This window comes from Leucoraja erinacea, chromosome 2 (assembly GCF_028641065.1).
Source record: "Leucoraja erinacea ecotype New England chromosome 2, Leri_hhj_1, whole genome shotgun sequence".
Taxonomy (NCBI): Eukaryota; Metazoa; Chordata; class Chondrichthyes; order Rajiformes; family Rajidae; genus Leucoraja; species Leucoraja erinaceus.
Window position 1 is genome coordinate 98574848 of NC_073378.1, and position 14336 is coordinate 98589183.

Genomic DNA, 14336 nt, shown 5'->3' on the forward strand with positions numbered 1-14336 from the left:
CTCACCAGGTTATTCATTCAAATCCTCTTCACTCATAAGCCTAATGTAAAAAATCCCCTCTTAATCACCTATTGTATCTGCATTTTGTTTTTGTGGCATTTACTGGCACACTTTGGTCACTTTGAACTTTAACACAGCCCATTTTCTAATCCTTTAAAACGACTGGTTTTCTACTTTGTGCACCAAAATGGATGACCACACATTTTTCCATATTCTGTGCAATATTTCTGCTAATATATCTGCTAATATACTCAATATATCTATATATACTTGTGCTCCATGTATTCCTCTCACCCCATACTCACAAATCCCCTTAACCAAGTATCATCGGCAAATTCAGAAGAATTGCACAATCCAGAAGATGAATAATAGAATATTCTCCATTTACTTGAAAAATGCAGCTCATTTGATCAAGCTCAAGCACTATCAAAGGTGTGCCAGTTCACCAGCACTGAAGTACCATGACGTTTGACATGTTGTGCACTTGTGTGTTTCAATGAGGCAGCACTACTAAAGTAGATTTCCAGTGTATGGCCAAATATAGCAAACAAAAAGAACAAAATAACTGCTCAGATATTTCTAATTACGGAATAGTATTTTTTGTAAGGATAAGACTGTTGAGTCTCAGATCATAGCATTAGAGATTGCAAAGATTTGATTTAAAGGTTGGGATGTGGTTTTATCTGTAATTCGTAATAGTTTACTGCTGAGACAAGCCAGAGCTACATCGTGCCTCTTAGACTAACAGTAACATGCGTGCATTGTATAGCTGAATCTTAAGTTATCTTGCCCAGGGAAGAGGTCTATAAATATGTGGTTAAGATTTATACATGAACAGGCCCTTTGGCCCACAATGTCTGTGCCGAACATAATGCCAAGACCAACTCTTGTCTGCCTAGACATAATCCCGCTGAGTTACTCCTGCATTTTGTGCCTATCTCCACCAGAACTCCACATGGTTACAGGGCTTGGCATAGAAATGTGCTGCCACTTTCACTGGAATCTAGTGTGTTAGGATTTGAACAATTTATCATCTCATTGAAGGTAACTGTAGATTCCCAACACTTAGGAAAGAAAAGCTTAAAATTCTGTTCAAGTTTTGTTACAGTTTTTTGAAGTATAAACACTGTTCTGAAGAGGAATTTTGGCAGACAATTTGCACACATCAAGCTCCTACAAATAACCGAAATAATGACCAGAACTGTTTCACATTCATTGATGCATAAATATTGGCCATGCCACTGCAGGTAGCTTACTTTTATCTCATCAAAATGGTGGCTTAGTATTGTTTGCAGCCTGCAGGAAGGGAGAACAGATTATCAGTTTAATGTCCCATCTGAAGACAACAGCTCTAACAGTGTTGCTCTACATCAGTGGATTATTAGCATGCGATACTTAAGCTCAAGGGTCCAATGTGAATTTGCAACCTTTGAACAAGAGTGCTAACAACTCAAGGGCCTGTCCCACTTGGGCGTCATTTGCCGTCATTTACGCGACAGGCCGGTAGTGACTGACACGACGGTCACTCGCAAATCACGCGTCATCATGCGTCAGCACAGCCATCTGGTGTGCATTAGAACACCCTGCTTCCCTATTCTGCATCATGACCATCATGGTAGAACTACAGATTTTATTGCTACAGCAACAACAGAGACTTCTGTCAGCAGCAGCCCTCATACTTACAAATCAGGCAGGAATACAACAAGAAATACTAGCAAGAAACTCAGGAAGAGGTCTGTGTGGACGAGGTTAGAGGTTACATGACACGTAGAAGGCGGGCTGACTGCGTATGGGCGTCGCGCGGCGTCGCATGTTTACAAACGTTGATGCATGGTGACGTAACCATGCGTCACCACGCGATACAGGTGTGACGCCGGGACGTTTGCGTGCGATGCCAGTGCATCAGCGATACGTCACACAGGCGGCGCACGAGGATTTTGGTACACTACAAAATCCTGGCGCGCCGCGCAATACCGCGCGCCACTACATGCGATTCCATGCCTCACCATGCTCAATGTACATGTTACCCACGCGTCATGGCGCATCGCCCAATTTTTTACATGACGCGTAAATGAGGCGCAAATGACACCCAAGTGGGACAGGCCCTGTTATCAGTCACTGTTATCAAGAGTTCATCTTCCCTGCAACGTGATATATTCAGAGAAACACAGTGACACACCAGTTGCTTCTGCTAATTTACAACTCTTGAAATCCAGGTTTGATTCTGGCCAAGCACTGTTAGTGCAAAGTTAGCATGTCCTCACCGTGAATAGGTAGGTACCCTCCAGTTTTCTCACATGTCCAAAAGATACACTGTAAGCAGCAAAAGGAGTATTATGGAGCTATGCTGAAAAACAAATCGGACGTGGGCATCCTCTATTGGTAGCCAGTATGCCCGCAATGGGCTGAGTGGCCTTCTTATGTGCACTCTAAATGCCAAAGGTATAGACTGGAGTTTCTGGTGTTAAACATTACTGAGCCATTTTGTGTTCCTAAAAGTGATACTGTATTGTTTGAAATGTTTTATCAGAATGCTGCCTGGATTAGAATGGTTTAGTTACAGGGAGAGTTTGGATAGACTTGGATTGTTTTTCACTGGAATGTTGGAGTTTAAGGGCAGACTTGATAGTAGCCGGAATGATTCCATACATGTGTAGGATGGAACTGCAGATGCTGGTTTACACCGAAGATGAACACAAAATGCTGGAGAGGCATAGATAGGGTACACAAGCAAAACCCTTTTCCCAGGTTGGAAATGTCCAACAATAGAAGGCATAGTTAGAAAGTGAGATGGTGAAAGTTTAATAGAGTCTTTTACACAGTGGTGGGGTCCTGCAAAACATTGCCAGGGGTGGTGGTTCAGTCAGATACAATAGTGGTGTTTGAGAGGCTTTTGGATAGGCACATGGAAGTGTAGGGGATAGGGTGATAACGATCATGAGGAGGCAGGTGAGATCAGTTTGACTTGGCATCATGTTCGGCACAAACATTGTGGGCCGAAGGGCCTTCCCTGTGCTGCACCTATGTTCTGAAGGATGTTTCCAATAGCAACTTATTTAAATGTTTTGGGTGGGCAGTGAGACTCGCGTTGCAGCGGCCTCTGCAGTCCGTCTGTCGTTTTTTAGTTTTTTTTTGTCGAGTTTGAATGTTTGAATGTAGTTTAAAGTGTTTTTTTTTAACTGGGTATGTGTGTGTGGGGGGCGGGGGGTGGGGGGGAAACTTTAAAAATCTTTCCCCCCTGTACGGAGAACCCGACCTTTTCCCTGTCGCATCTCCGTTGTCGTTGGGGCCTAGCACAGTAGGCGGCCTCCAGCAGGAACGACCTGGGGCTCCAGTCGCGGAGCCTGCGGACCTACCCACCATCGCGGAGCTGGCCAAGTTCGGAGCGAGAGGAGCGGTGGTGGTGCGCTGCTGCGACCCGACCCCGGGGATTCGGAGGCTCCAACCGCAGGTCTGGTGGACAGTGACACCGGGAGCCCGCGGGTCCCTGCTGGGAGACCGCTTTTCGGGGCTTCCGCAACGGCGACTTCTCCCGCCCGAGTTGCGGGGTTGAAAATTACCTGGAGCGGGACCTTACATCGCCCGGCGCGGCTTTAAATGGCCGCGGGACTTGCTAGCGCCCGCCGGGGGCTCCAACACCAAGACCCGGAGCGCGGCCTTGCATCACCCGGCGCGGCGTTAATGGCCGCGGGACACTTACCATCGCCCGCCGGGGGCTTTGACTCTGACATCGGGAGGAGAATGAGGAGTGCAGGGGAGAGATAAGACTTTGCCTTCCATCACAGTGAGGAGGAGATTCACTGTGATGGATGTTTGTGTAAATTGTGTTGTGTCTTGGTTCTTTTTCTTGTGTGTATGACTGCAGAAACCAAATTTTGTTTGAACCTCAATGAGGTTCAAATGACACAAATAAATTGTATTGTTTTGTATTGTATTATGAGTCGACCAAAATTATTGTGATCATGGTTCAGAATACCTTTTTTACATAGATCTCAGTGCCCATCAGAAACATTCCTCATTAATGTTAAAGTAGAAAGACGTTGTAACAATGAGCTGATGTTTGGACATGATCAGACTGAGCAGTTACCATTGTTATTATATTGATTATTTGCCATCATGTCAGTGGAAAAGCTGTACAAAATGGCATAAACGTTTCCAAAGTGATGACGGACGATTTCACGTGGAAATTCAGTTCTTCTGAATATGTTATTAAATGTCAGAGAAATTTGTTTTACAGATGTTCTTGTTTTGTTTGAATTCCAGGATAGGCAAACTACTGTGAAAAGAAGAGATGGTAATTCCCAGCCAACAAAAAAGTCAGAGGAGCGCATCAAGATACAACGAGCGAACTCTGTCACAGTTGACGGACAAGGTTTGCAGGTATGTTGTTCAACATTGTGAGATACTCACTTCTCACTCAGTTCAGTCACTTCTCAACAAAGACTTGGTGGAAACTTGTAATCTTTAAACAAACTGTCAATTAAAAAAAATTGAACAGGATCAGTTCAGAAAGGAGGTGTTCTTGTTGAGTGAAAATTTAGAAAGTTAAAAAGAAAAGGGCCTGTCCCACTATACAAGTTTACCCAAGAGCTCTCCTGAGTTTTAAAAAAAAAAATCAAACTCGTGGTAAGTACGTAGAATGTACGTAGCAGGTACGTCGGAGCTCGGGACGTCTGCCAACGGCTCGTAATGCTAACGGCAGGTACTCGGGAATTTTTTTCGACATGTTGAAAAATGGGACAGGCCCTAAAGGAAGAGGCTGTCAGAAAGTTCAAATATGAGATGAGCTTGGATGCAGGTGGTAAGTAACAAAGAAATAAAATCAATAGACTCCCTATGAAGTTACACAGGATTTTCTGAGCCCAGATTATTTTTTAACTGCAATGCTGATCTCAAGCTCTATTAAAATAGATAAAACAATTCAATTTTCTTTCTGCATCCCCTTATGAATTGTGAAGTTACCTGGAATATCTTTTCCCAGCCTTAAGATAGAATATAGCTAAATAAATAACTGCAAGGACTTGCATCATGCAAGGTATTGCAATATTATTTTATGATTTTAATCTTGATATAAAATCATAGAACTATAGAGTGATACTGCATGGAAAAAGGACTTTTGGCCTATTAAGACCAGGTTGGCCATCAAGCATCCATTTATATTAATTGTACATGGAACCCATTTTATTTCCCCTACATTTCCATTGTCGTTCATCTATAAACTATCGGCAGTTTACACTAGTCAATTAATTTAGCAATCAGCAATAATCCGCCTTGTGAGAGGAAACTGGAGCTGCGGGAGGGAACTCAAGGTTACAGAGAGAACAAGAAAACCACATAGACAGTACTGGAGATCAGTATTGAACCCAAATCACTGGACCTGTGAGGCAGCTACTCTGCTGCCTGTACCATCCTATATTTATTGGGTCAATTAATATAGCCGAGAAGACAAGTTCATGATGTGTACTTTGAACATTTTCTTGTTAAGGTAACCTGAGAATGGGATGTTGAAATTAAAAAATATGAGCTATGAGGAAGAAATAAAGTCTGAAAGGTTAAGTGAAAGGACAAAACATTCTCAGATGGAGAATAAAGTAGGGAAATTAGAGGCATCGACTCAGGTAAGGAGGATAGATAACTAGAATATTATTAAAGTAATGAGAGGCAACAGAATCATGTGGTTCAGAATTATATGGATATTCTCAGCAGGTTATAAGGAAGGCTATTGGAGGGTTGGCCTTCATTGCAAAGAAGAATTATAAAGTATGGAAGTTTCGATACATTTACGTAGAGCACTGGTAAAATCATATCTGAAGTTTCACACAGTTTTTGTGTCCTTATTAAAGAGGGGATATAATCACGGTATTTGTTTTTTTAGTGTGAAGAGATTGCCTTATGTAGTAAGTTTGAGCAAGTTTGGATCAAAAACAATAATGTTTAGAGAATGGGGTGATCTTATTGAAGCATCCTATATTTTGAGGGGTTTTAATAGGATAGATGCTTAGAGGATGTTTTGAATTGTGTGGGAATAGGAAACATCCTTTCAGAATAATGGAGTTACCCATTTTAAATGAAGGTGAGGAGGAATGTGTTTCCCCTGGTTTGAATAGTGCCAATTTGAGTCTCTTCACATAGAAACCAATTCATTGGAATTATTCAAGGTAAAGATAAACACATTTAGGTCTAGAGGGGTGAAAACGTTTTGAGGAATTTGCAGAAAAGTGATACCCAGGCTAAGATTAGATCAGATAAGACCAAATCGGTCAAAATACGAATGACAGGCCACATTGTTTTCTCTTGTTCTCTTCCAATATCCATTGTGATCTTCTGGTCCTGTGAAGAATATTTATTTCTAAGACATTCAGAGTAGGGAACTTTGCAAGAGCTTCCTCAAGTTCTACTGCTCTAGCTGCACATCGACTCACATCTATTTTGCTACCTTTCTCCTTATGACACCATCAAACAATGGTGGTATTTTACGTTAAATACCAAATAGCTCAATAATAGTCAGACTTTTATTAAAAAGTCTTGTCAGAACTACTTTTACTTTTAAGGTACACAAAAAAGCTGGAGAAACTCAGCGGGTGCAGCAGCATCTATGGAGCGAAGGAAATAGGCAACGTTTCGGGCCGAAACCCTTCTTCAGCCCCGAAATCGGCCCGAAACGTTGTTGCCTATTTCCTTTGCTCCATAGATGCTGCTGCACCCGCTGAGTTTCTCCAGCTTTTTTGTGTACCTTCGATTTTCCAGCATCTGCAGTTCCTTCTTAAATACTTTTACTTTTAGATGGTCCAGTCAGTAATCTACCACTGAGCAAGGCATAGTCTAACATTGTGATGAATAATTACGGAAGTGCTGATGGAAGTTAACAGTAATTTGCACTGTGGATTTGCCCTATTACTGTGTTCCTCATTTAAAACAATGGGAGGGCATGGCAGTGCACACAAAAATAATTATACCCCAAGGCTGAAATCTTCAATAAGGTTGGTTAAAAATGCAGTCAAATCACATACAGCAGCTTTCCATATTACCTGCCAGAACTCTCTTCTTGGCACTATTCAAACCATGAGTGACATTAGAACAGCAATCCAGAAATATTGGAATTTAAATTTGATCTGTGACAGAAATGGTGTTTGCAATGCATATCTAATCTAAATCTAACCATTGTGTTGCAGGCAGCATGTGAAACGTGGTCAAGTCTAATATCAAGGTTATGAATAATCTGATTCATTTTTGGATATTTGCTGTAGGGATGGATAGCATTTGTGCTGACGTCATGGAGTTTGTGGCAGGGATTATTGACAGTTATTTGCAGTACTCAGACAACATTTCTGCTTGTGTAGTTTGGAGATAAGGCAAACAGTCTGACAACTTAGAAACAATTTAGGGTATAAAGATGTAAACAGTTTGAGATCACTTTCAATGGTTCTAGCTGTGAGGTTTCTCATTTTTTGCTTGTCTGTGTTAGGTGAAGACAAAGAAAAAGGTGGACTATAAAATGTAAAGTTGGGAAGTCCACTGTCAAATCAGCATTGCATGTTTACTTGCACCACCATGTTCTCCATGTATTGCCAGTCTTTGTTAGGTAGTTCTTTGAAACGTCCTTGACCTCAATAGGGTACTGTGCTTTTCCTGTCTAAATGGTGTGTGTATATTGTGGACATCAGATTTGGTCCTTGTTAAGCTATGTATCACCTTAAACAATATGTTCTTCATGGCCCAATTTAATCCTCATAGATTTTACTTAAATTTAAAATAATAAGCCATTATCTCAAAAACGTAGAAAATCTCACCAATTGACACTGATATCCAAGAATGCTATTTTGATTGATTCATTCCTGAAGCATTAATTGACTTGGAACAAAAAAGGTTTCATCTATAAACAATTACTCAATAATTATTTTTTTCCCTCCTAAAATAAAGAAATACAATAAGCTTCTGCGATGTCCACATGGGTAAAATGAAACTAAAAAGAGTAAGAAAGCCAGTATCCTCAACCAATTTTGAACAAACCAATTTCAACTTATTTGCGTTCATTGGTGGCACAGTGATATAGCTAACTGAGCTGCTGCAGTGGAGTTTGCATCGTCTATGTGGAGTTTGCATCTTCTCCCTGCGATCATATTTTTTTGGGTGCTCTGGATTACAACTGTTCCTAGAAACCTGTGTATCTTGTGTGTATGTTTGCACATTGTCCTACCCCTCTATACACAGACACGCACGCACACACACGCACATACACACACGCCCCACTCCCACCCCACCCCCACCCCACATAATTCACATCACATTTGGAGGCGGTGGCTTGAGCCTGAAAATTCCAGAAACATAGAAACATAGAAAATAGGTGCAGGAGGAGGCCATTTGGCCCTTCGAGCCAGCACCGCCATTCATTGTGATCATGGCTGATCGTCCTCAATCAATAACCCGTGCCTGCCTTCTCCCCATACCCCTTGATTCCACTAGCCCCTAGAGCTCTATCTAACTCACTTAAATCCATCCAGTGATTTTGCCTCCACTGCCCTCTGCAGCAGGGAATTCCACAAATTGACAGCTCTCTGGGTGAAAACTTTTTTCTCACCTCAGTCATGGCCTCCCTCCCCTTTATTCTAAGACTGCGGCCCCTGGTTCTGGACTCGCCCAACATTGGGAACATTTTCCTGCATCTAGCTTGTCCAGTCCTTTTATAATTTTATATGTTTTTATAAGATCTACGATATGCCTACGGACTTCTACAGACTCGCTACGGACTCCTACGGACTCACTACAGACATTCTCTGAGTTTGAATCAAGGGGAAAACACGGGAGAATTTGTGAGTAACTCGAGAGAGTGGGACAAGCCCTTAAGCTTAAATACCTCCTTATCATTTCATTAAACAATAGCTGGTATGCAGAAAGTGATTTCTGGTTAATCTTAAAAATCTGCAATAAAATGTAATAGAAAGGAACTGCAGATGCTGGTTTATACCAAAGATAGACACAACGTGTTGGAGTAACTCAATGGGTCAGGCAGCATCTCTGAAGAAAATGGATAGGTGATGTTTCGGGTCGGGACCCTTCTTTGTACTAATTGTTGTCGGGGTGGAGGAATAAACTGCTTCCGGTGTTCCCGATGTGGGCACTTGGATATCAGCGAGACTTGGTGATCATTTTGCTGAACACTTGCACTCGGTTCGCCAAGGCCTACCGGATCTTCCAGTTGCCAATCACTTGAACTCCCTTTCGCATTCCCATTCTGACCTCTCTGGCCTTGACCTCCTCCATTGCCAGAGTGAGGCCACAATGCAAGTTGGAGGAACAGCATCTCATATTTTGCTTGAATAACTTACAACCCAACTGTATTAATGTTGAATTTGTCAATTTTAGGTAACTCTTTCAAAAACCTCTTACCCCTGCCCTCGCTGTCCCCTACCGTTGTCCCATTCCCCCCCCCCCCCCCCCCCCCCCCCCACCCCTCTACACCCATAAAAGTTGGTGAACCAGTTCCACAGTTTGCAACTTTGTATCCCTCTTGGGCTCACACCGGTCATTAGCCAACAGTCAGCCAACCAGGGAACCTCCTGGCCTGAGATCATCTGTTGCCAGCTCCGATTTGTCCCGTTTTTCTTTGCTTCCAGTTTTATTTCCACCACTCTTGCTCATGAATCTGCATCTTGTTAAAATCTCCCGAGCCATTCCTGAGCAGCTCTTCACACTTGCACCATTCCCTTGTTCTTGTACTTAGCGAATCATCTAGCACAGATCTATGTAACTCCCCATCCCTGCTATCTGAGCTGATACTTTCTGTGCTGCTGCTTGGAGTGTAGCAACCAGATACGTTTCATCTTTAGTCAGGGGCTTCATCTTAGTCAAGTGTATCAATGAGCAGAAGGTGCATTTTAGTGAGGTAGAGAGGGTGAAATCAATATTCTAGAGAGCGAAAGATGTTTTAAGTCTCTGAAGAATCTGAATTAGTTCCATAATTAGCATAATTTGCCCCCACTGGTTCAAAGATAATGACAGCATCTGTGAGTATTCCACGGCTTGGTGCACTGACTGACGCCCCTAGCACCCTTTTCCAGAATGAATAGGGTTGCCAGCTGTCCCGTATTAGCTGGGACATCCCGTATATTGGGCTAAATTGGTTTGTCCCATACGGGACCGTCCTTGTCGCGTATTTGACTGCTACGACTCGGATCAAGGGGACTGGCAGGTCAGAGCGCCGCGTCTGGCCCAGCCTCACCCGTCCCGACGTAGTGCAGCCCATGGAGTGCAACAGCAGTGCCTCGCCCATGGCCCTGTCGATCGGCAGCCCGGCCAGCTGTCCGACCTTCGGACCTTCGCTTACCGCAGACACCACCACCCCTCCTTCTCATGGCCGATCATCAGATCATGGTGTGCCGGACTTTACGTGCAACAGAGCAGAAAGCCCAACCGGCAGGCCAGCTGAGGAGTTTTGGCTCGGGCCGCGTGATGTCGCGTGCAAAGTCAGGCGCCCTGGCCAAAACTCCTCAGCTGGCCTGCCACTTGGCTTTGTGTGCAGTCCAGCACCTGGGCCAACTCATCATTCACCCAACCATGGCCAAGTCGGTCAACGAATTGCTGTCGGGAATTTGTCCCGTATTTGGGAGTGAGAAAGATGGCAACCTTAGGAATTAATGACCCGTTGAACTACAACCAGGCTGGCCTTCAACCTCCAGCAGGCCTGCTGTTGTTTTTGATGTCTAGCCTGCAAGTATGTGCTGCAGTGAAACCTATCATTCACAAGGATGTCAACCTTGTGAGTCCAGTTGTCTCCAGAATGAATACTTGTCAGAGGGCTTTGGCAGAATTTATCCATCTAAGCTACACTTTCAACTAATCAATTTTCTGATCCTAAACCATTGTGAACTCCATAAAAACTTTGAGCTATGCAGTGGAACTTCTAATCCTTCCTTAAATGCATTTTTTAAATAGGTCCTTAAAGTTAAGGTACTGGCATTGATGCATCAAACCCCTTGCTGCATTGCTGTTAACTCATATTTGGAGAATCATCATTGTTCTCTTAAGAGTGAAAGAAAACCCTTTTATACTTTTCTGTTTCTTCAACAAACACCCTCACCACATGTGAATTGGTGCTCTTGAATTATGCTTTGCAGTATTATGTGATGTACTATCTTGGCAAATAGCAATATTCGTCAACCCTCTAAGAGTTGCAGGTTGTTTGTAAGCATTACACTTTCTGCCCCTCAATGGTGAGATGCCTGCTTGCACAATGATTAGTGCAACCACTCACCTGTAACATTTAAGTGACCATAGCTCCAAAAGATTAATATTGGTCATAAAAGGACACAGCGCTGGAGTAACAGCGGGTCAGGCAACATCCTTGGAGAATATGGATATGTGACATTTTGCATCGGGACTCTAGTGCCAACCCAAAAACGCCACCTCTCCTTATTCTGCTGCCTGATCCACTGAGTTATTCCAGAACTTTGTGTCTTCTTGTGTAAACCAGCATCTATTGTTTGTTGTTACTACATTAATATTGATCATATCGTCTACTAGAATTATTGCACAATGAGTAAAATCTCTCTTCCCAGTCCCCATGCCATGTGCAAATACAAACATCTTCTTACTAGTTTTTGTTCACCACAGGGTTTGCATGGTTTGTCCAGCACACACCACTTCTTCCTGAAAGTCAAAATACAATAAAGTTAGACTGCGCTATTCAATGGTAAACTGATGATTGAAAGTATCAGCACAATATTTAATTATTCAGAAGCAAAAGATTATAAAGGTAATTTGCAACACAATGCTTGATTAACATAATCACTAAAGTGGTTTGCAACACTGAAATAACAGTGTTTCAACTCAATGAATCCTTTTCCAGATTTCTTTGTTGAGACTTTGTTGACCATGACAAGACTACTACATACAGAACTCTGTCACTATCTGAGCATGTCAAGTCTAGTGAAACAATGGGAGCAAAGGATCACCAGAATGGGAATAGCCCACTGTACGTGCATTGCTCCAAGCCAGGTTTTGACAATTCAGATCAAAAAGATTCTTTCATGAAGCTGGTTTCATTGAAGATGAGCCAGATTCTTTTCAACAGGCAGGTAATTAGAACATTAATTATTCCTGCCACTCAAGTGGACGCGTTGCGAATAGCAACTCCCTTGCTGTATGCCAAGTTGTTTACCAGATTGGCTGAATTTTTTTCATCTTCAGTGTGTAGTTGCAATGATCACAATAAATTCATTTTCTTCTCAATGAAAAACATCTTTGCATTACCAACTGAATCTGAGATACTAGCCAAATAAACTTAACATTATTATATTCTGATTGTCAACCACTCTCTGGAAGAAATCATGCTGTCTCCTCCAAATCTTAATTACAAAGTCTGGATTGTGTTTGTCAATATTTTCCTTATTAGTGGTCTAGTTTTCCTTCCTTTGAGTTTTGTTCCTGTATATTAATTATAAATGCTAATTTAAAGCTGTGTTTAAAACATACTTTTCAAGACAATAAAAGATTGAGTCAGTATCTGCTCCCTTTTGTAAATAGTATACTTTACTTGCAATCCAGGCTGACACAAGCACAGAAACTTTGGAAGAACAGTGAGCGGAAGGTGGGGGGGGGGGGGGGGGGGGGGGGGGGGGGGGGGGGGGGGGGGGGGGGGGGGAGAGAGAAGACTGCTAACTTGAGAATAACCCAGAATGAGCCACCACCTTCAGAAGGGGAAAGGAGGAGATGGGTGACTGTGCATGAAAAAGGCTTCCATTCATCTTTCGCAGTGACACCATAAAGCTTGGAGAACAACATTTTGCGCTGGTGACACTCATTGGCACTTGGTGGAATGGATGTTCATTTTGATTGATGGTATGATAAATTAATGGGTTATTTATCCCAACTTGATGGCTACTCAGTCGTCTTATTTCTTTCTCAGTAGCAATGAATGAATATGGCAGTTGATGTAAGAAGCAAAGATTACACTTGCTCTTCCACATGAACCGACAGAGAGAAGGTAGTTCTGGTTCATGCAACAATTTAGTGATCTCCTCAAGCTCCAATAAAATAAATACAATTTGCCAAGCTGTTTGCCCTCAGGTTTCAGAATGAGCTGCCAAGTGTGGGATGGGTGATAAAGGTGGCATCTCTTTAGCTCTGGCACTGCCAATATGACACACCATTAAGTTATGGCTTCCAGCTGTCAGGATGGATTTTACCCCGAGTGCTAGAAATAACATTATATATTTCTTTTGGTGTTACTCAGGAAATGATTCCTTTAATTGCAGTGCTCACACATCTGTTCAGGTGTTCTCAAGTACCTTAACTCTTTGGAATAGTGCACTAAGAGGATTGTTAAGTACTACTGAAGTTTAAAACCGATTTGCAAAGCAAATTCATATTTACTTCCCAAAGAATTAATGCCTGTATCAGGGAAGAAAAGAAACAAAAAGGAATAACTGTGGCGCACTCTAGAGATACCATGGCAACGAAAGAGACCTATGCAATTCATTGATGTCTATTAATCATGGTTAAGCACATTTATCTTAGTTCTTTATAGCTAACCAGCATAATGATCAGGATTATTATTTATAATTAGAGGAAGTAATAGATCATACATAACCTTTGGATGAGTCTCATTAATTTACTTGATTCCATCGGGACTTCATACTGAGGTAGTTAGGTACTTCATCTCTGTCATTCTGTGCTCCAATGGCACATAGTTAATGCTCTGAAAAGGACAGCAATGTGATCATGGAAAGAAAAATATGACAAATACTCAAGGGAAGTTTGTGACTATTTCGTACTGGAGTGGTAAGAAAATGTAGGGCATTGCTTTGAAATTTGGGGTTTAATGTTTCCGAAGTTCATGGGAGTTTTCTAAGATGCACTGACTGATTCATGGCATTTGTTTTTAGGGATATGTTGGTGTTAACATTAAATAAAAGTGTGGTGCCAAATGCCACAGTAACAATTATGATAAAGGGACTTAATGATCGTAGATTTGCTTTCAATTAAATGCACTATTTAATTAACTGTAAAAGTTAAATCCTTGGAAAATCTGATGAAAATAAATACTTTCAAAACAATTTATAAGGAGGTCAGTTATCTTCTGTCCCAAGATATAAGGTGTATGCAAAAGGTGGATCTAATATCTTTCTTCACTGGAAGTTAGGGGTATTGGATGTGTTTCTTATATTTTTTGGACTATTATGCATTGATTTATTTTCTTCAGCACAGTGGCACAGCTGGTAGAGCTGATGCTCCATGGATCCAGTGACTCGGATTCGATCCTGGTCTCTGCTGCGGTCTATGTGACTTTATGCGTTTCCCAGGGTGCACAGACTTCCTCCCACATCCCAATGATGTGC

General features: G+C 42.1%; 1 protein-coding gene across 2 annotated transcripts in view; it reads left to right on the forward strand.

Moving 5' to 3' along the window:
- Positions 1 to 14336, forward strand: part of dgkb (diacylglycerol kinase, beta) — a 518449-nt gene that overhangs the window by 205528 nt on the left and 298585 nt on the right. For both annotated transcript variants that reach the window (XM_055661892.1, XM_055661899.1), the window contains one exon: positions 4264 to 4380. In XM_055661892.1, coding sequence (XP_055517867.1) covers positions 4264 to 4380 — 117 coding nt within the window. The remainder of the gene's footprint in view (positions 1 to 4263; positions 4381 to 14336) is intronic.